This window comes from Rhinopithecus roxellana, chromosome 11 (assembly GCF_007565055.1).
Source record: "Rhinopithecus roxellana isolate Shanxi Qingling chromosome 11, ASM756505v1, whole genome shotgun sequence".
NCBI lineage: Eukaryota > Metazoa > Chordata > Mammalia > Primates > Cercopithecidae > Rhinopithecus > Rhinopithecus roxellana.
In genome coordinates, this window is record NC_044559.1 from 102,170,028 (window position 1) to 102,190,971 (window position 20,944).

Below are 20,944 nucleotides of genomic sequence, written 5' to 3' on the forward strand. Positions count from 1 at the left end.
GGTAATTTAGAAGTTTATGGAGGAAGGGTAGATCTTGGAGAAAAATGTGTTTTAATTAAGGAAGAAAATAAAGAATGGGAAGAAAGAAGAGGAAGAAAGATAGGGAGGGAGGCAATCCAGGCATGAAGCAGACGCTCCAAGATTGAAGTAGAAATAGAGGCATATTGAGGAAACCATGTTGAAACAGATGGTTTATGTAAGGCAGTGCTTTTCAAATTATGTTCTGATGCTGCCCCCAGACGGGCTGGCCAGCAAGGGGTGAGGAGACCCGCTAGTGAAGTCTTTAAGTGAAGCAGTGCTGCAGGTGTATTAGAAAGACTGATCTGACAGTGGACATAGAGGAATGTGTTGGGAAACTATTCAGTAAGTCCGATGAGATGGCATGAGCCCAGCTGTATTATTGGCCACGAGTTTGAAAATAAAACAAGAAAATGGATGCATGTACTCTCACCAAGGGAGAACCACCAGGAGTAGGTTACAGATGGGAAGAATGTTGTACTGGGGGAAGGAGGTATCAAAGCCCCATTCAGTGATAGAAGTGAAGAATCCCACATTGAATGTAAATCTGATGGTACTAGATTGTATGGGAATACAGAAAATAATACTTTGATTGTATCCAAGTTCTAAAGGGAAATATAAAGTGAATTAAAATAATTAGCTTGAATATGTAAAGCATAACTTTGGGATTACATCTAGTGTAAGCAGTGTGGATGAACACACAGCAGACCTGGGAATTTTGTTCTTATTTACACCCTAGTTAGTTGTTTTCTTAGATGTCTCTAAACTGAAAAGCTCCTGTGCAGTGGAGGGGTGGTGGGGATGCTAAGTTAAATTGAAAAGCCTCAAGCTTTGTGGCACAGTGAAAAATCCTGTATCCAGAGTCTGGGGGTTGGCACTTTAGTGAAGTCGCTTTCACAGGTAATATTGTTAAATAAGGCAGAGATTTTTTTTTTTTTTGAGAGATGGAGTCTTACTCCGTCGCCCAGGCTGGAGTGCCAGTGGCACGATCTCAGCTCACTGCAGCCTCCGCCTCCCAGGTTCCAGCGATTCTCCTGCCTCAGCCTCCCAGGTAGCTGGGATTACAGGCACACATCACCATGCCCACTAATTTTTGTATTTTAGTGGAGACAGGGTTTCCCCATGTTGGTCAAGCTGGTCTCGAACTCCTGACTTCAGGTAATCCGTCCCCCTAGGCCTCCCAAGGTGCTAGGATTACAGGCATGAGCCACTGCTCTCAGCCTTAAGGCAGAGATTGTTAATGATGTGGCTTCTAGTTGATAAGTATAAAATCCCAAGCAAGAGAAGACTTGGTATTCTTCCTGTGACTTGTTGACATAAGCCCCAAACCAATGGATAAGGAAGCTACCAGGCACCAATCAGTCAATCAGTTGGTAAACAAACTAACTATAAATTAACTAAAAATATGGAGAGATGTAAATATATGCTTCAGTGTAAGAAAGACTTACGTAAATGCAAACACTTACTTTAAAGGTTCACAAATATGTATGTGTTATGGGCTGAATTCTGTCTCCCCAAAATTCATATATTGAAGTCCTAACCCCTGCGCATCAGAATGTGATGACATTTGGAGTTAAGTTCTTTAAAGGTGTGATTAAGACCAAGTACGGTCTTTAGGAAAGGGCTTAATCCAGTATGGTTGGCTTCCTTCTAAGGAGAGATTAAGCCACACACACAAACTGAGGGGCCATTATGTGAGGACACTGCTAGAAGGCTACAAGCTAAGGAAAGAGGCCTCAGAAGAAACCAAATCTGCCAACATTTTGGTCTTGAGCTTGTAGCCTCCAGGACTGTGAGAAAGCAAATTTCTGTTGTTGAAGCCACCCAGTCTGTGGTATTTTGTCAGGGTAGCCCTAGCACACTAATACAATATGCATGCATTTCTGCAAAATTCGTATATTAAATCAAAAGATAATAACCTACAAAAATATTGATTAACATATAAAATAGACAAGGACCTAGAATCAACAACATTCCAGTAGCAATGAGCACACTTAACTCCCAGATCTTGGTTTCAAATACTGTTCTCCAATAAAAGGAACTGGGGCTCCTTGTAGAAATGGCTGATTCCAGGAATGGGGCAGGAGATAGAGTAGTCCCCCTTTATCAGAGGGGAATATGTTCCAAGATTCCTGGTAGATGCCTGAAACCACAGATAGCACCAAAGCCTATGTGTACTATATGTTTTTTTATCTGATAACCAAAACAGCTACTAAGAATAAGCGACTACAGGGAAGGTAATGTATACAGCATGGATACACTGAACAAAGGGATGATTTGCATTCTCGGCAGGATAGAGCAAGATCACACATGAATTCATTATGGTACTCTGAATAGCATGCAATTTAAAACCTATGAATTATTTCCGAAATTTTCCAGTTAATGTTTTCAAACTGAAGTTGACAGCAGGTAACTGAGACTGCAGAAAGCAAAATTGCAGACAACAGGGGACTACTGTATACAAGATGAGCCTGGAGCATCACTTAGTACCAAAAAGTAACAAAGTACTCAAAAACCCTCACAACAATGGAGATATGTCAAAGGGATACAGGAGCTAACTGAAATATCTCCCAATGGCCAAAACTTTGAGCAACAAAATAAAGTAATACTAGATTATAACCCAGTGTATAAAATAAATATCCATTAATCCATACTGATACTGGGGAAGAATACACAAGTCTCCCATGCAGAATTCCAACTAAATTATCTGGAATTTATGTAGACACTCCACTCTCAAGGTGTAGAGAATAACTCCCCACTCAAGCATGGGCTGTGCATGGTGACTTCTTTCCAAATAATACAGTACTAAAAAGTGAACAAAAAAGAGTAAGAGCAAAATCTGACAAAGCCCTACTTCAGCATGGTGGTCAAGATTAACAGCACTGATAAGTCAGGTTGATAGACTGTGTCCTTGATATAATGTGATAAGAATTGCATTTGACGTCTGTGGTTTTCCTCCCGAAAACCCATGTCTCACTCTAATCATGATTAGAATGAATAGAGAAGCATCCTACAACATACTTGACCAGCATGCCTGAAAACTGTCAAGGTGAAAAAAAGCAAAGTCTGAAAAAATTTACAGCCAGAAAAGCTAAGAGAGCAGCTGAATGTAATGTGCTATCCTAGAACAGAGAAAAGAGACTAGGTAAAAACTAAGGAAACCTAAATAAAGTTTAATTCTTAAACAAAAATCAGCACTGGTACATTAATTGCAATGAGTGTACCATGCCAATATAAGATGTTAATAATAGGGGAAACTGGATATGGAGCATATAGGAACTATCTGTACTATCTTTCCAACTTTTCTGTAAAATATTCTCCAAAAATGGCCATTTAAAACAACAGAAAACAATAGACAAAAAGTTATCATATACTCATCAAAAGGCCAGTAAGCACTTGAAACATTTCAAATTTACTCGTATTCAGAAACACACATTAGGCCAAGTGCTGTGGCTTGTGCCTATAATCCCAGCACTTTGGGAGGCTGAGGCAGGCAGATTGCTTGAGCTCAGGAGTTTGAGACAGCCTGGGCAACATGGTGAAACCCTGTCTCTACTGAAAATACAAAAATTAGCCAGACGTGGTAGCACATGCCTGTAATCCCAGCTACTCGGGAGGCTGAGGCATGAGAATCGCTTGAACCTGGGCGACGGAGGCTGCAGTGAGCCAATATCACACCACTGCACTTCAGTCTGGGCGACAGCGAGACCCTGTCTCAGAAAAAAAAAAAAAAAAAAGAGAAATGCACATTAAAATAGCTATAAGGCTATTGTTTTTCTCCTATTTAGCTCACAAAAGTTTTTTCTGTTGTTGTTGTTTTGTTTTGTTTTTTTCCCTAACGATGATGCCGATGATCGGCAATGTATAGGAATGTAAAATGGATCAGCCTTTCTGCAGGGCATTGTTATGTTTGAACAGTATTCTCATTTTTTTTTACTTTTAGGCTGGTGTTTGGAATGCTTTATCCTGCATATTATTCATACAAAGCTGTGAAAACAAAAAACGTGAAGGAATATGTAAGTATAGTTTTATGAGTGATTAATCTGAGTTTAATATTTTAATGATACACACTGAAAAACTGCTATTCTCTTAGAAACAGCAGGAGTAACATTTTGGGTTAAAAGGTGTTATGAATGTGAAGTAACAAAACTAATCTTTTAAAAAATCTTTGAAGATAACCCCAAAGTGGAGTTTCAATAAAAATAAGTATATGGTTCCCAAGATGAGTAATTGAATAGGTCTTGATTTAGTCTATAAATTCCGGTGTAATAAGGGGTTGGAGAACTTTTGTTTGTTTGACTTAGGGAGGGGAGTTGTGGGACTTTTTGCCTTATAAATTTATAGGTACATTGAGAATACCTCTCTGGCCCCAAAGCCTTTTTCTTCTTCTTTAGGTGTTTCATCACTTTCTAATCTATATAAATATGCAGATACTCCATCACCATTGACAACTGCAATCTTTTTTCCTTCTGGAGTCAGACTTCATTTGTAATGATTTTGTTCTGATTTGCGATGAGTCCTCAGTATTTCTTTGTTTTTAGTTTCCTCTTCCCTATTCCCTAATTTTCTTTTTCTGTCACTAACATTTATTTTTTATCATTTCTGAAGTTCTCCTCATTTCCCATCTTATTCATACTATGTAATAGTAAATGGCCTTCCCCACCTATAAATCCTGATATAGTTTGTTATGTGTGATGGAGTGAATTTTTAGAGAATAGCAAAAGCATATTGTATTGATGGTGGTAATCAACAGGATAAGCAGTCAATACTGACATAACAGCACATCAATAACTATGGCTGTTTTTTTTAAATTGAGGTGACATTCACATAACATAAAATTAACCATTTCAGAGGCATTTGATGCACTCACAATATTATACATATATATAATACAGTATAATACAACTCTAGTTCCAAAATATTTTCATCACTCCAAGTAAAACTCTGTGCCCAAGTCACTGACAGCCACCAATCTGCTGTCTGTATGTGTTTACATATCCTGGATATTTCATACAAATAGAATCATATAATATGTGACCTTTTGTGTCTGTCTTCTTTCACTCAGCATGTTTTTAAGGTTCATACAAATCTTAGTATGTATTTTATTTCGAATGTTTTACATTCCTTTTTATGACTAACATTCTACTGTATGGATATATGATATTTTGCTTATCCATTCATCTGTTGACAGACATATGAATTGTTCTGTCTTTGGCTATTATGAATAGTATTGCTACAAGCATTCACATACAAGGATTTGTTTGAGCACCTGTGTTTGATTCTTTGGGATGTATAGCTGTGGTTCTTTGTAAGGAATCTTGGATGATAGTCTTGGTCATCCAGTTGGTCAAATGATCAGGGATTAGATCATGATTCTTTATATTTTCAGGGTTTTTTGGGTGTGGGAGGAAGGGACAGACTCTGAAACTTTTATAACTAACTCATTTTATTAAACTTTTACAGTTTTTTTCTCTTGTATATAAAACTAACTTCTAAAGTGAAGTATATATTAATACAAGTCAAAATGTTGGAATATATCTGGCAGAGGTAAATAAGTTAGATAGTTGGGCTCTGAAATTTTTCTATCCTTTTATTATATGTATCTTTTGGACCTAGGATTGGTGAAATTAATCTTAAGAGATGGAACCATATTAAGTCCTGGTAACTTAAGTTCATTTTATACATGGCTTGAAGGTTCATATTTTAATATAAGTTGGAGTAAATACTTTGCATGTTATTTTATAGTGCTGGCACACATTAGTTTTTAGATGCCAGCGCGTCTGTTAACAGTGCTTCTCAAGCTGCCTGTGGTACAGGACCACTTTTGTTTTTCCAATAAGTCATAGACTAATACCTTTTTTTTTTTTTTTTTGAGACGGAGTCTTGCTCTGTCACCCAGGCTGGAGTGCAGTGGCGCGATCTCGGCTCACTGGAAGCTCCGCCTCCCAGGTTCACGCCATTCTCCTGCCTCAGCCTCCCGAGTAGCTGGGACTGCAGGCGCCTGCCACCACGCCTGGCTAATTTTTTTGTATTTTTAGTAGAGATGGGGTTTCACTGTGTTAGCCAGGATGGTCTGGATCTCCTGACCTCGTCTGGATCCACCCGCCTCGGCCTCCCAAAGTGCTGGGATTACAGGCGTGAACCACTACGCCCGGCCGACTAATACTTTTATAAAATGAAATACTAATCACTAGAAATAAAGAAATGAAAAAAGCCCCAACCCTGAAATACAACCCAGAATTTTTTTTTTTTTTTTTTTTTTTTTTTTTTTTTTTTTTTTTTTTTTTTTTTTTTTTTTGTGAGACAGGGTCTTGCTGTTATCCTCCAAGCTGGAGTGCAGTGGCACCATCATAGTTCACTGTAGCCTGGACCTCATGGGCTCAAGCGATCCTCCCACCTCAGCCTCCTGAATAGCTGTGACTGCAGTCATGTACACCATGCCTAGCTAATTTTTTTTTTATTATTTTTCATAGAGACAGGGTCTTAACTATGTTGCCCAGGTTCGTCTTGGACTCCTGGCCCCAGGTTATCTACCTACTTCAGCCTCTCAAAGTGCAGGGATTACAGGCATGAGCCACGGTGTCCAACTCCCAAACTTTTTTTTACTATATTCAGTGACATGAAATTACTGTCAAATAATGTACTTTTGCCTATTGTTTTCATTATTGTATTATTAACATACTTATAGTAACACAGTAGTGCTTTTACAGCCTTGTAAAATCCCATAGACAACACTACCCTACTGTGTGATATTTTAATTGGAATTCTCTTTTGGAAGATAAAAGTAAGAGTTGGCCATCATTTCCAAACACCATGAAAATATGAGTTGAAGAATCTGCTTCTGGCCAGTGCTTAATAAATGGGAACCATCTCCCTATTTGGAATCTTTTTTATATTGTTATTAAATTAGATCTTTTTTTTAGTCTAATTCAATGTACAGTTGAAGTACAGGTTATTATGTCTCTCAACATTGGGCCCACTTCACCTAGAAAGCATTCCAGAAGCCCAGGATATATAATAATTTGATGTGCTGCTGTGTGTGTGTGCATTGTATATATATTTGTGCTTACAGTATTCTCCCATCTTTTCTCCCAAATCTGCTTTTTTTTTTCTTTTTTTTAGGAAAAAAAAGCTAAGCACAAATTTAAAATGTTTAGATGAGAAGCTCTAATAACTTGAGGATATTATCAGTAAGCACAGAAATACCATCCCTAAAAGTCAAAGGTAAAGGGATAGCAATAAGAAATATAAAAATAGTAAATAAACTGTAATAAAAAATAGGTTTGGCCATGTGCAGTGGCTCACAACTGTAATCCTAACACTTTGGGAGGCCAAGGCGGGTGGATCACTGGAGACCAGGAGTTTGAGACCAGCCTGACCAACATGGTGAAACCCTGTCTCTACAAAAAATATAAAAATTAGGTGGGTATGGTGGCGCATGCCTGTAGTCCCAGCTACTGGAGAGGCTGAAGTGGGAGAATCACCTGAGCCCAGGAGTCGAGACTGCAGCGAGCCATGATCCCGCCACTGCACTCCAACCTAGACAACAGAATGAAACCCTGTGTCAAAAAAAAAATACAATAATAATAAAATAAAAATCAGAAAGATTAATCCATTTATAAATGCTGTGCATCAATTCAACTTTGTTAATATTAATTTTTAAAGACTTAACAACAAAAAAAGACTTAAAAACAAGAATTTGTGTGTCTTATTACTCTTCATACAACACTCAGATTTTCATTACTAGATTATTTTGTAAATTGGGGATTAGTAAGGATGGTCTAACCCTGAAATTTTTATTCAACTTCATAAAGATAATTTAATTGCTTCTTGGCATTTTGGCTAAGATCAAGTGTGAAGATAATTTAAGCCATGGAAGAGAATCCATTGCATTCAAACTGATGAGAAAACTATAAACATGATATGTATTGAGATATATGTATATGTGTATATTTAGTTACATAGTGAGCATACAGCTTTGCACAGTTGTTTTTAGAGAATACTCATTAATAAAGCTGGAATTATCTGTACATAATTTTGCAGTAATAAGATGATTCTGAAAAGCATTTGTTTTTATTTAACTTTGTAAGTTTAGGGTTTGTGCAGGTTTGTTATATATATAGGTAAATTTGTGTAATGGGGGTGTGTGGTACAGACTCTTTCATCACCCAGGTGTTAAGCCTAGTACCCTGAAAAAAGGTTTTCTTAACCTCCGTTTGAGAAGACCAGAATAATGAGTAATTGAGGAGAAACTAGGGAAGGTGAAAGGCAGGTGGCTAGAGCTGGTTTGATAATTACGTGGTAATCAACTCTACTTCACAAATAAAATGAGAACTAAAAGCAAAATAAATGGTCAGGCACTGAAACAAGGACAGGGCATCTGCCTTTGACAGGGAAATGTATCATCTCTGAAGACCTCCCAGCAACCATACTGCCTCTGCCATCAAGGCTGCTAGAGAGGCCTCATGCAGTGGCTTATACCTGTAATCCCAGCACTTTGGGAGGCTGAAGCAGGCAGATCTCTTGAGCCCAGGAGTTTGAGACCAACCTGGGCAACATGGTAAAACCCCGTATCTACAAAAAACACAAAAATTAGCAGGGCATGGTGGTGGTGTGTGCCTGTAGTTCCAGCCACTCAGGAGGCTGAGGTGGGAGGATCACCTGAGCCTGGGAGGTCGAGGCTGCAGTGAGTCCTGATTGCACCACTGCACTCCAGCCTGGATGACAGACAGAGTGAGAACCTCGGGTGTGGTGGTGGGATCCCGGGGAGGCTGCTAGAGAGACTAAGTTGAGATGTCACCTTGGAATAATAATATTCTCCATTTATATGATTTCCTACCAGTTTCAAAGTACTTTTGTCTATTGTTTTCATTTGCTACCCTGGATAAGATAATTTTTTGAAACAAATTATCACACTCTTATTGGCTTAGAACAACATAAATTTATTCTCTTACAGTCCTAGAGGTCAGAAACCTAAAATGAGTTCACAGCCTTCCCCCCTTCTGGAGGATTTAGAGGAAAGTCTGTTTCCCTGTCTCCTCCAGCTTCTACAGTTGGCTTACGGCTTTATTCTTCCATCCTCAAACCCAGCAATGTTGGACTGAGACCTTTTCATGCTGCCATCTCTCTGGTTCTCTTTCTCTTCTGCCTTCTTTTCCACTTATAAGGACTCTTGTGATTACATTGGGCCCACCTGATTAATCCAGGATAAACTTCCCATTTCAAGGTCAGCTGATAAGCAACCCTAATTCCATCTGCAACCTTATTTCTCCTTTACGGTGTAACCTAACATATTTACAGTTTCCGGAGATTAAGACACAGACATCTTCAGGGGAGAGAGGGCATTTCTCTGCCTACTCCAATAATATCTCACTGATTCTTACTGCAGTCCTATGAAGTAGGCATAGAAAATATTCCAGTATTACAGGCTTAAAGAAGCGAATTTACCCGGAGTCACATGGATTGTAAAGACAGAATTGGTACCAGATCAGAGATCTTCTGTTTCTAGTATTTTATTCATTCTATTCTACCATGCTACCTTTGGAAACACAAGTGAAGATTCTAGCTTCATGTAGAAGTTGAAACAACCTTCACAACCAGCCAGTGAATGTGCACCTGATTAATTCAAAGCTGGGAGTTCAGGGCCCACAGCCGTGTAGATGTTTTCCAAGAAGGACAATCAGGCAGGCTACCAGGGCAGGACCCACCAGCGTTGAAATCACGTGTGAACAAAGAGGTTCCAAATGAAATACAAGTTTTTGAAAATTCTGTAAAGTTCCTCCTTTGAAAAAAAAAAAAAGAAAGAAAATCCCTTAAATCTTGACAGTCTTCTAAGTATTTCCAATCTAGTTTTACTCTGACAAAAATTTTGAACATTATTTGCTTGCACCCAGTGCAAGGCTAAGTCCTAAACTTAGCCATCTGATTTAAACTGACTTTTTTTTTTAATTATATTTTAAGTTGTGGGATACATGTGCAGAACGTGCAGGTTTGTTACATAGGTATACATGTGCCATGGTGGTTTGCACCCATCAACCCGTCACCTAGGTTTTAAGCCCCGCATGCATTGGGTATTTGTCCTAATGCTCTCCCTCTCCTTGCCCCCGACCTTCCCACAGGCCCCAGTATGTAATGTTCCCCTCCCTGTGTCCGTGTGTTCTCATTGTTAAACTGACTCTTAACAGTTTTATCAGAACTCTGTCCTCATAAAGTTTTCCTATGCAGTAATCCTATCCAAATTTGTTTTGTTTTATACATGGTATTTTCTTAGTAAAATTAACCTTCTTAAATTGCCCTGTTATGTTTTTAATAGCACCTTATAGTATCAGATGTTATATTCTTTATTTGTATATGTTTGTGTTCCCCACCAGAATGAACTCCATGGAGAAGTGTTTTGTTGTTTTATTAATTGCTATATTCCTGTACTTAGAACAGTACCTGCTGATAATAGGTACTCAATATTTCTTGAATAAATAAATGAGAAAAGTTGACTTTTAAGTAGACATCAAATATTGTGCTTAATAGCATGTACATTTCTTAAGTGGATTGATGTAGTTTACCAGCTTTGATTCTGCTGGGTTAGGGAGAATACAGTCCAGTCTTAACATTTATCCCAAAACCTAGTTTCTTTGTGCTATTTGGTTATGACCTAAATTCCACTGCTCTCTACTTCAAAATTATTTTCAGAAAGCATACATTTTCGGTTAATTTACTTCTTCCCACCCTAACTACTACCATTCCCCTTAAGCCTGCAAATGGTAGATTGCACCTGATAAAACAGATGCTGTGTTCAAATCAAAACAAATGGAAAGTACTGTGTATTTTGGCAACCTTCCTTTCTTCCTTTGCCTATTTTTAAAACAGAGCTTTCCTAGGATATAATTTCCTGCATAGTGTGGCTGATATGGCCTACTTAAAGACTTTCAGTCTTGCAGTAATTGAAATGTAAACTTACTGAAGAATTAGTATGGTTTTGCAAATTTTTTCAGGCTCATTCCATCTCATGACTTGAAAATAGAGTGTTTACTTCCAAGTCATGTGTAATTGCTGTAGCTTTTCTAGGAAACCAGTGTTCTTATTCTAAGAATGCTGGAGAAAGCAGCAATGAAAAGATTGGCTAACAGCACTTACAAATCAAAATCAGACATTTGGTTCTGAGATTTACTGTGAGCAAGAACAAAGAACAGGAAAAACTGGGAGATTACTCTTTAAAAGGCCTAGAAATGGCCCTCTAAAAGTCTGCTGACTTGGTTTTTGAAAGTGACCTAATTTTCAACTATTTAGGTGATATGAAAATGAACAAATTTACCACAAATATAGAACAAATATGCCAGTTCTACAGATCTTATTGATAATGAAATCTGAAGTTGTCTACTAACTTTCGAGTGGAAATAGAAGGGGAAAAACAAACTACTTTTGTTTGTTCTCAAGAAGTGTTGCCTAGGTATCTTTTGATATTTTTGATAAAAAGTATTCATTTCATTTAAGGGTTTTAATAATTTAGAAAGTTTAAAGATTAGTCTACTAATTATGATGGGATTTTTACTGAAAATTCGTTTTGTCAGGCTGCTTGCTTGTCTGTGTATTTTCTATTCTAATTTAGTTTTTATTTTTATCAAAGCAGTATTTACTTATAATGTAAAAAGTCAATTAATTTTCCAAGACTTATTATGGAAAACAATAGTTCCCCAGGCTCCCGTCCCTGTGTCTAACTCTCTAGAGGCAATTACTTCAAACTCTTTTATCTGAATCTTTTAGCATGTATTGCCATATTCCAAATAACATGCTTACTCTGCTGTTTCTTAATTTTTCAGATGGACGTCATGAGTTAACTTCCTTCTATGAAAGATGATTTAGCAGTTACCCAATGCCACTATACACGTGCATATTTCTCTGTGCTTATAGCTTCCCAGAATCATTGCAGTATAATTTGGTTAGCTCAATATTCAGTATTTATATTATTTAGACAAAATTAGAAGCAATAGAATATAGAGCTAAAGTGCACAATGTCTGGAAACAGGCTCCCTAGGTTTCATTCTAGCCCTACTACCTATTACTAGCTGTACCTTTCATTCTAGCCTCAATTTTCTAATCAGTAAGTAGTAGTAAATAATGAACATATTATTTCATTATATTATATGAATGCACAGAAAGCATTTATATCAGTACCTTAAACATAGTAGTATCTGTCATACAATCATTTTCATTATGTAAACACTATTCACAGCTGATCTCTACAGTGTCCTGCCATTACCATTCTTTACTCTGGTGTTATTCGCTATCTTGTTTCATTTGTGTGGTATTCTCTGTTCTTACTGTGTATCCAGACCCACGCTTTCCTAGAGTTGTGTGCATTTCTTCTTAGTGCATTCCCCTCCATTAGACATTCCAGATTGGTTCTTGTTTTGGATTCTCTGATTTCTTAATTACTTAATTTCTTCATTTTGATAAAATGCATCCTTCCTGAGAGGTCTATAATGAGAGTCAATTTCTTTTTTTTTTTTTTTTTTTTTGAGACAGTCTCGCTCTGTCGCCCAGGCTAGAGTACAGCAGGCGACTTGGCTCACTGCAACCTCTGCCTCCCGGATTCAAGCAATTCTTCTGCCTCAGCCTCCCAAGTAGCTGAGATTACAGGCATGCGCCACCATGCCTGGCTAATTTTGTATTTTTAGTAGAGATGAGGTTTCACCATATTGGCCAGTCTGGTCTTGAACTCCTGAGCTCGTGATCTGCCCGCCTCAGCCTCCCAAAGTGCTGGGATTACAGGAGTTAGCCACCGCACCTGGCCCCCAAGAGGTTAATTGCTTGAGATGCTAGGTTGGAAATCATTTTCTTTCAGAATTTGGGAGCATTTCTTCATTGTCTTTAACTTCTGGTATTGCTGTTGAGAAGGCTGAAGCCATTATGATTCTTACCTGTTTTTCTCCCCGTTCAGGAAGCTTGTGGGATATTTTCTATTTTCCTGTTGTTTTAAAATTTCCCGATGATGTGCTTTGGTGCATGAATCTGTTATAATCAATTTTGCTAAATCCTCAGTAGTCCCTTTTAATCTGGGAATCCTTTTTGCTTCAGCTCTGAGAAATTTGGTTAAAATTATCTCTTTAATACTGTTCTGTACTCCATTTTCACTGTTGTTCTGTCTGGAATTCCTTTTATTCATTTATAAGGCATTTGGACTGATTCTCCAATTTTTTTTTAATCTTTTGCCTTTTCTTTCCTATCTCTTTTTGTTCTACTTTCTGATTGAGTTTCTCAGTTTTACCTTCTAACTCTTCAATTGATCTTTTGATTTCTGCACCTGTGTGCTTAATTCCTGAGAATATGACTGACAAGTTTTTTGGACATGTCCTTATTTATTTATTTGTTTGTTTGTTTGTTTGTTTGTTTGTTTATTGAGGTGGAGTTTTGCTCTTGTTGCCCAGGCTGGAGTGCAATGGTGCAATCTCGGCTCACTGCCACCTCTGCCTCCAGGGTTCAAGCTATTCTCCTGTCTCAGCCTCCCAAGTAACTGGGATTACAGGCATGTGCCACCACGCCCAGCTAATTTTGTATTTTCAGTAGAGATGGGGTTTCTCCATGGTGGTCAGGCTGGTCTTTAACTACCGACCTCAGGTAATCCACCTATCTCGGCCTCCCAAAGTGCTGGAATTATAGGCTTGAGCCATTGCACCCAGCCGGACATTTTCTTCTTTCTACATAGTCTTTCCTTTGAATTCGTTTTATGTTTGTTTCAGCCTCGGTTTTTCATGTATAATTTCCTCAAATGTTGGATGATCTCTGGTTCTCTGCTCAGTTTTTAGGATAATAATGAAAATCTGCCTGGAGCTCTGTGCCCATGAAAGGGCTTGTTGAATGTGATCTTCACTGTAGGGTGATCTGACTAGACCATCGTATATGTTCCTATGGCTGCCATAAGGACGTACCACAAAGCAGTGTGGATTAAAACAACAGAAATGTATTGTCTCACAATTTCTGGAGGCTCGAAGTCATTAATTTCATAAGATATTGACTGGGCCACACTCCCTCAGAAACCTGTTGAGGAGAATCATTCCTTGTGAATTCCTAGCTGCTGACTGTTGCCAGCACTTCAGTCTACCTCCACAGTCTACCTCCATTGTCACATAGGACTCGCCCCTCATGTCTCTGTGTGTCTGTTTTGTCTCTTCATCTTAAAAAGACACCAGTCACATAACTTCATTTAACTACATCTTCAATGACCCTATTTCCAAATAAGGTCACATTCTGAGGGATTAGGGCTTAGGACTGTGTGTTAGTCAGCTTGTGTTGCCATAACAAAAACCATGGACTGATTGACTGGAACAGCAGGAATTATTTTCTCACAGTTCTGGAGACTGGAAGGCCAATATCAAGTTGCTGCCAGGGTTGGTTTCCTGTGAGGGCTCTTTTCCTGGCTTGTAAGGCAGCCACCCTCCCATATGTCATCACATGGTCTTTCTGATGTGTGCCCATGGTGGGAAATATTCCTCTTTTTCCTTTTCATGTAAGGACACCAGCCCTATAGTAGAGCTTCACAGTGTGACCTCATTTAACCTTAATTACCACCATAAAGGCCCTAACTCCAAATATAGACACATTTGAAGTTAGGACTTCAACCTATGAATTTTGGGAAGACCTAATTCAGTCTAGAGTGGACCTTAACGCATCTGTTTTGGGAACACCATTCAACCCATAACAACCATTTCTTGGGAAGTTATCAATGTCTATATCTTTAGGTATTTTCTCTTGTGCCAGTCAGATTCTTCAGAGAAGACTCTTCCATTATGAAAGGTACTTGGTTACCAGTATCCTACTGGGAGAATAAGACTTGGGGGTGCTCAACATTCAGTTTATAAACTTTTACTAGATCCCTATTAGCCCCACTCTCAGTTGTGCTGGAGATTTGCAAATCCAGAAACCCCCTGATTCACCCTTTCCAGAGAATAAACATAAGGGTTTCCCTGGGGAAGAAGAGACATTGACAGGCTTCTGGAGTGAGAAGGTATCTTGGGGTCTCCCTTCTCCTTAAGCAGATGTACAGCCATCCTTCCTAACTTTAGTACCCCCGTCCTTTTTGTTTTGTTAGACAGGGTCTTACTCTGTTGCCCAGGATGGAGTGCAGTGGTGCCATCATAGCTCACTGCAAGCTCCAACTCCTGGGCTCATGGGATCCTCCCTCCTTGGTTTCCCCCATAGCTGCAACTACAGGCACATGGCACCGTATCTGGCTATTTTTCTTTTGGTTTTTTTTTCCTTTTTTTTTTCTTTTAGTAAAGATGAGATCTTGCTATGTTGCCCAAGCTGTTCTTGAGCTCCTGGGTCCAAGCTATCCATCCGCCTCAGAAATTGCCAGGATTGTTAGGCATGAACCACTGCACCCAGCCTCTGTAACCCTTTTGACCAGGAATTTTGCCACCATTTATTTTGGCGAGCTCTGTAGTGTAGAGTTAGGTTGCTTCTCAGTTTTTCCCCCTGCCAGCTTGCTGTTCAGTTTTCTCAGGTCTCCTAACTCAGTTACTACTCATCCATTTCCTTCATGGCTCCAAAATTCTTATGTTCTCTTCTATATTCTTCTGAGCTTATGCCATCTTTAAAAATCACTTTACTGTTGTTTTAATATTTGTAGAGGGAGTGGAACTGAATATGTATATTCAGTTTGCCATCTTTACCCAAATTTCCAAATTGACTTTGTGAGTGGGATACTTGCAGTTGAGTTACTCTATGATATTTATTTATTTATTGAGAGACGGAGTCTTGCTCTGTCACCCAGGCTGGAGTGCAATGGCACGATCTCAGCTCACTGCACCCTCCACCTCCCAGGTTCAAGTGATTCTCTGGCCTCAGCCTCTCGAGTAGCTGGGATTACAGGCACCCACCACCACGCCCAGCTAATTTTTATATTTTTTATAGAGACAGGGTTTCACCATATTGGCAAGGCTAGTCTCAAACTCCTGACCTCATGATCCACCTGCCTCGGCCTCCCGAAGTGCTGGGATTACAGGGTTGGGCCACCGCACCCAGCCGAGTTACTCTATGATATTAAGTAAGACTTATTATACCATTAACATTGTTTTTTAAATGTGTCACTTAGGAAACAGATTTAAAGTAATATATGGCCGGGTATGGTAGCTCACACCTATATCTCAGCACTTTGGGAGGCCGAGGTGGGTGGATCAATTGCTTGAGTCCAGGAGTTTGAGACCACCTAGGAAAACATGGTAAAACCCCGTCTCTACCAAAAGGATACAAAAATTAGCCAGGTGTGATGGTACATGCCTGTAGTCCCAGCCACTTGAGAGGTTGATGTGGGAGGATCACTCAAGTATAGCGGTTCAAGACTGCAGTGAGCCCAAGATCATGCCACTGCACTCCACCACGGGCAAGAGAGCAAGACCCTATCTCGAAACATAAAAATAAAAATAAAGTAATATATACTATTGTTTTTTCAATGCTTGAAAATAACTTTAACATTTAATTTTAGCTAACATACACTGAATTCATGTGTGCTTACTTAAATTAGGTTATTATTTCTTTATAAACCTAATTTTTCATATGTTTACTATTTTATATATAATATATACAGCATATCACTTCACTGGTAAAGTAACTGGTACTGTTATAATCATCAAGTGTTTTATATTCTTCATTATGTGGTTTTTTTTTTTTTGGGTTTTTTTTTTGGGGTTTTTTTTTTTTGCTCTGTCACTCAGGCTAGAGTGCAATGGCGCATCTCAGCTCACTGCAACCTCCGTCTCCCTGGTTCAAGCAGTTATCCTGCCTCAGCCTCCCGAGTAGCTGGGTTTACAGGCACCCGCCACCATGCCCAGATAATTTTATATTGTTTTCTTTTTTTTTTTTTTTCCGTGAGATGGAGCCTCACTCTTGCCCAAGCTAGAGTGCAGTGGTGTGATCTCGGCTCACCGCACCCTCCAGTTCCTGGGTGCAAGCAATTCTCCTGCCTCAGCCTCCTGAGTAGCTAGGATTACAGGCGCCTGCCACCACGCCCGGCTAATTTTTGTATTTTTAGTAGAGACGAGGTTTCACCATGTTGGCCAGACTGGTCTTGAACGTCTGACCTCAGGTGATCCACCCACCTCGGCCTCCCAAAGTGCTGGGATTACAGGCGTGAGCCACCGCACCCAGCCAATTTTATATTCTTAGTAGAGATAGGGTTTCACCATGTTGGCAAGGCTGATCTCAAACTCCTCACCTCAAGTGATCTGCCCACCTCAGCCTCCCAAAGTGCTGGGATTACAGGCCTGAGCCACCACACCGGGCCCTTCATTGTGTTTTCTAAAAACAGTCTCTTTATGATCACCTTGGGATTATTACAACAGATCTAACTTTAGGAAAGTAAGTATTAAATTTGAATAAGATTATGTAATAGGAGGATTTACAATAAATGTCTAACAGGGTTTCATCCAAAATTTTAGAATGTGAATTCAAGGAACCCTTGACCCTTCTGAAGTAAATGGAAAGCATTTCCACAGTGTTCACACTAGGATATAGCTAGCCAACTCACAGCTCCCTGTCCTCTTTTAGCTTCCAATGAAAATGCTTTGGAAAATATACACATAGAAAAAAAAATTCTCACAGTAATTCTTAAACCTAAGAGGCTACGCAATCAGGCTTTTGCTAAAATCTAGGAAGAATGTTACCAACTGTAGTGCCAATGGAAATGGATTTTTTAAACCGGACCGAAACAGTTGTTTCCATTAAAGGAAATGCTGCTAAGAAGTAAGTTGGAGGGAGGCCTAGCCACCCCCACCCTAATCCCTAGTGATGGAATAGTTTAAAACCATAAAAGCTACAATAACCAGCAAACTCAACTGCTATCACCCTCACTGCGGGGAGACCTGAATTCAGAGGCAGCCAGTGTTTGCCTTCCCTTTTTCAGAAAACATAAGCTCACTACTTTGAAGAAAATACCAGTAATTTCCACACAGGAGAAATAATCATTGACCATAAGAGAAATCAACAATGTAGTAATAAACTAATTATAAAAAATCGGAATGATAGTAATATATATCATAATTCATATGCTTTACTATAATAACTGAGTTTTTGTTGTTGTGTTTTTTTTTTTTCTGAGGTGGGGGCCGGTATTGCTTTGTCACTCAGGCTGGAGTGCAGTGGTGTGATCAAAGCTCACCACAGCCTCAACACTCTGGGCTTCAGCTATCTTCCAACTTCAGCCTCCTCAGTAGCTGGGACTCCAGATGTGTGCCACCACGCCCAGCTAATTTTTGAATTTTTTCTAGAGACGGGGGTCTCACTATGTTGCCTCGGCTGGTTTCAAACTCCTAGACTCAAGTGACCATCCATCCCACTTCAGCTTCTGAGAGCGCTGGGATTACAGGTGTGAGCCACTGCATCCAGCTATGATAGCTTTTAAAGACTATTTTGAAAAGGAAGGAAGAAAAATCAAAATTAAAAGAATCTGTAAGAAATGTAGGATGAATAAAGCAATATAAAAGCAAACAATAAAAACAAAATCAAGTGAATTAGTGTATCTAGGAGTTTCTTTGAAGAAGTTTAATAAAATAAACACTTGAAATAACTAACATATAGGGTAAGGTAGAAAAGGACTGAAAAAAAATGAAAAACAAGAAGAGTTTAATCAAGCAATACTAAATTTAAGTGACACAGAAAATATTAAACTACCTATAAGTTTTATTAAAAAATGGGCCAGGCACAATGCTCATGCCAGTAATCCCAGCACTTTCAGAGGCCAAGGCAGGAGGATCACCTGAGCACAGCAGACCAGCCTGGGTAACATAGCAAGACCGTATCTCTACAAAAAAAATAAAAATAGCCGGGCATAGAGACATGTGCCTATAGTGCCAGCTGCTTGGGAGACTAAGACAAGAGAATCACCCGAGCCCAGGAGGCTGAGGCTGCAGTGAGCTCGAATTATGCCACTGCACTCCAGCCTGGGGGACAGAGTGAGATCCTGCCTCTAAACAAATTAAAAAGAGTGTTTTCTAATAACATCAGATAGACCTATTTTTTCCTTTTCAGCTGAAGGTTATATTATTTATGCAATGATGTTTCCTCTTTCACACAATACTAGGATCTGTCTTTGGAATACCCAGACATGTACATCATCTTTCCATTATGTAATTTTAAAAATATAGTGCTTTACCAACTACAGCTGTAATAATCAGATTGTCAACCAGATTGCCATCACACCGTGAAAGGTCCTCCTAAAAATATAAAAGCTAGAGCTATTCCTGAAGATTGTAGCTAAATACATGAAATAAAATCACTCTCCAAAACGTCATAACTTTAAAAGCACCCGATATGTAATGGAAATGTAAAATGATAAAGGTTTTTTGAAAAACTGTAAAAAAATTAAAATGCATTGAAATGTATTATACAAATATTTACCTTAAACTTTTTCTCTTGGCTGTGTGTGGCAATTCATGCCTGTAATCCCAGCACTTTGGGAGGCTGAGTTAGGAGGATTGCTTGAGCCCAGGAGTTTGAGACTAGCCTGGGCAATATAGCAAGACTCTGTCTCCACAGAAAATAAAAAATAAGGAAAAATGTGGTGGCGTGTGCCTGTAGTCCCAGCTACTCAGGAGGCTGAGGAAGGAAGATTGCTTGAGCCCAAGAGTTCCATGCTACTGTGAGCTATGATTGTGCTACTGTACTCTAGCCTGGGTGACAGAGCAAGACCCTGTATCAAAAAAAAAAAAAAAAAAAAAAAAAAAAAAAAAAATTCTCTCTCTGCTATCAGAATAGAGTTTTTAAATTGTATCTTTTAAAATTCTTTTATCTACTCAATTGATAGCTATGAACGGTGCCTTGAGAAGTATACCAAAGGCTCAGCTCCTTTTTTTTTTTTTTTTTTTTTAGCTTATTGGTATTTTTCTTTTAAATGATGATGTGCCCAAACAGTATTATGAAAGTAAGGGTACATTTTAAATGTTTACACTGAACAAATTATCTCACAATACCGAGTTCGTCTTTTCTCTAAACCCAAGGCTCTTACATTCTCTTCAGAAATGGCACCACCTTCCTCTAGTTGATACTGTCAGAACATGCACAGCGCAGTCTCTCACTGCAGTGCTTCTCAAAATTTAATGATCATGCCAATCCCCTGGGATTCTGCTAAAATGCAGATTCTGATTTAATAATTCTGGCCTGGGCTTGAGATTCTGCATTTCCAACAGGCTTCCAGGTGATGCCAGTGCTGCTAGTCTGTAGACCACAGTTCACATCGCGAGGATTCTGTGCATGTCTTCAACTCTGGTTACACATCAAAACCACTGGTGGAGCTTGTCTTTTAAACATCTGTCTGCCCTCTCTCTGCACCTTGTGATGATGAGGACTCAGAATCTATATAATCTCTTTGTAATCACCATGTGATTCCTATCCACAGCCAAGTTGAAAACCACTCATTAAGCAGTATCTTATTTTATTGTGGCACTCAGGCAGCCCTTCACCACACCTTTACTAGGCTGTGTGCTTTTAAAAACATATATGTTTATGTAAACGAATAGTTGATTTTAGAAACATCTTATGTAAATCGATTAACAACTTGGAATATATTATAGAAAAATAATATTTTAGCAAATTGACTATAAGGTACAATTAGGGGAATAAGGCTATTAAGTAGGACTTCCTCCTAGTTTCCATTTTTTGTGGCTAGCTCTAGACCAAATGTCTCCATCAGTGAAGTTTCCCTTTATAATCACCCACCCTTCTTTCATAGCTCTCTGCAGCCTCTGTACACCTCTGTTTCCTTAGGGCCTCCACCGTGGCACTCAGGCAGCCCCTCTTTACCCATGTATCCCGTATTCTGTGCTCCGTTATTTGCTGCCCTCCCCCTATCTCCCACTCATCTAAATGTGAACTTTCTTTCTGTGTGGTTGATTGCACATACCTTTGAAGAGAAGTAAGTTGATAACACAGGTTTGTTCTC

General features: G+C 39.0%; 1 protein-coding gene across 2 annotated transcripts in view; it reads left to right on the forward strand.

Moving 5' to 3' along the window:
• The window catches only part of REEP3 (receptor accessory protein 3), a 108,429-nt gene that overhangs the window by 43,788 nt on the left and 43,697 nt on the right, over positions 1 to 20,944 (forward strand). The window contains exon 2 of one of the 2 annotated variants that reach the window (XM_030941216.1): positions 3,962 to 4,034. The exons of the other annotated variant lie outside the window; for it this stretch is intronic. Within the exon in view, the coding sequence (XP_030797076.1) occupies positions 3,962 to 4,034 (73 nt within the window). The remainder of the gene's footprint in view (positions 1 to 3,961; positions 4,035 to 20,944) is intronic. 2 annotated transcript variants of the gene reach the window in all.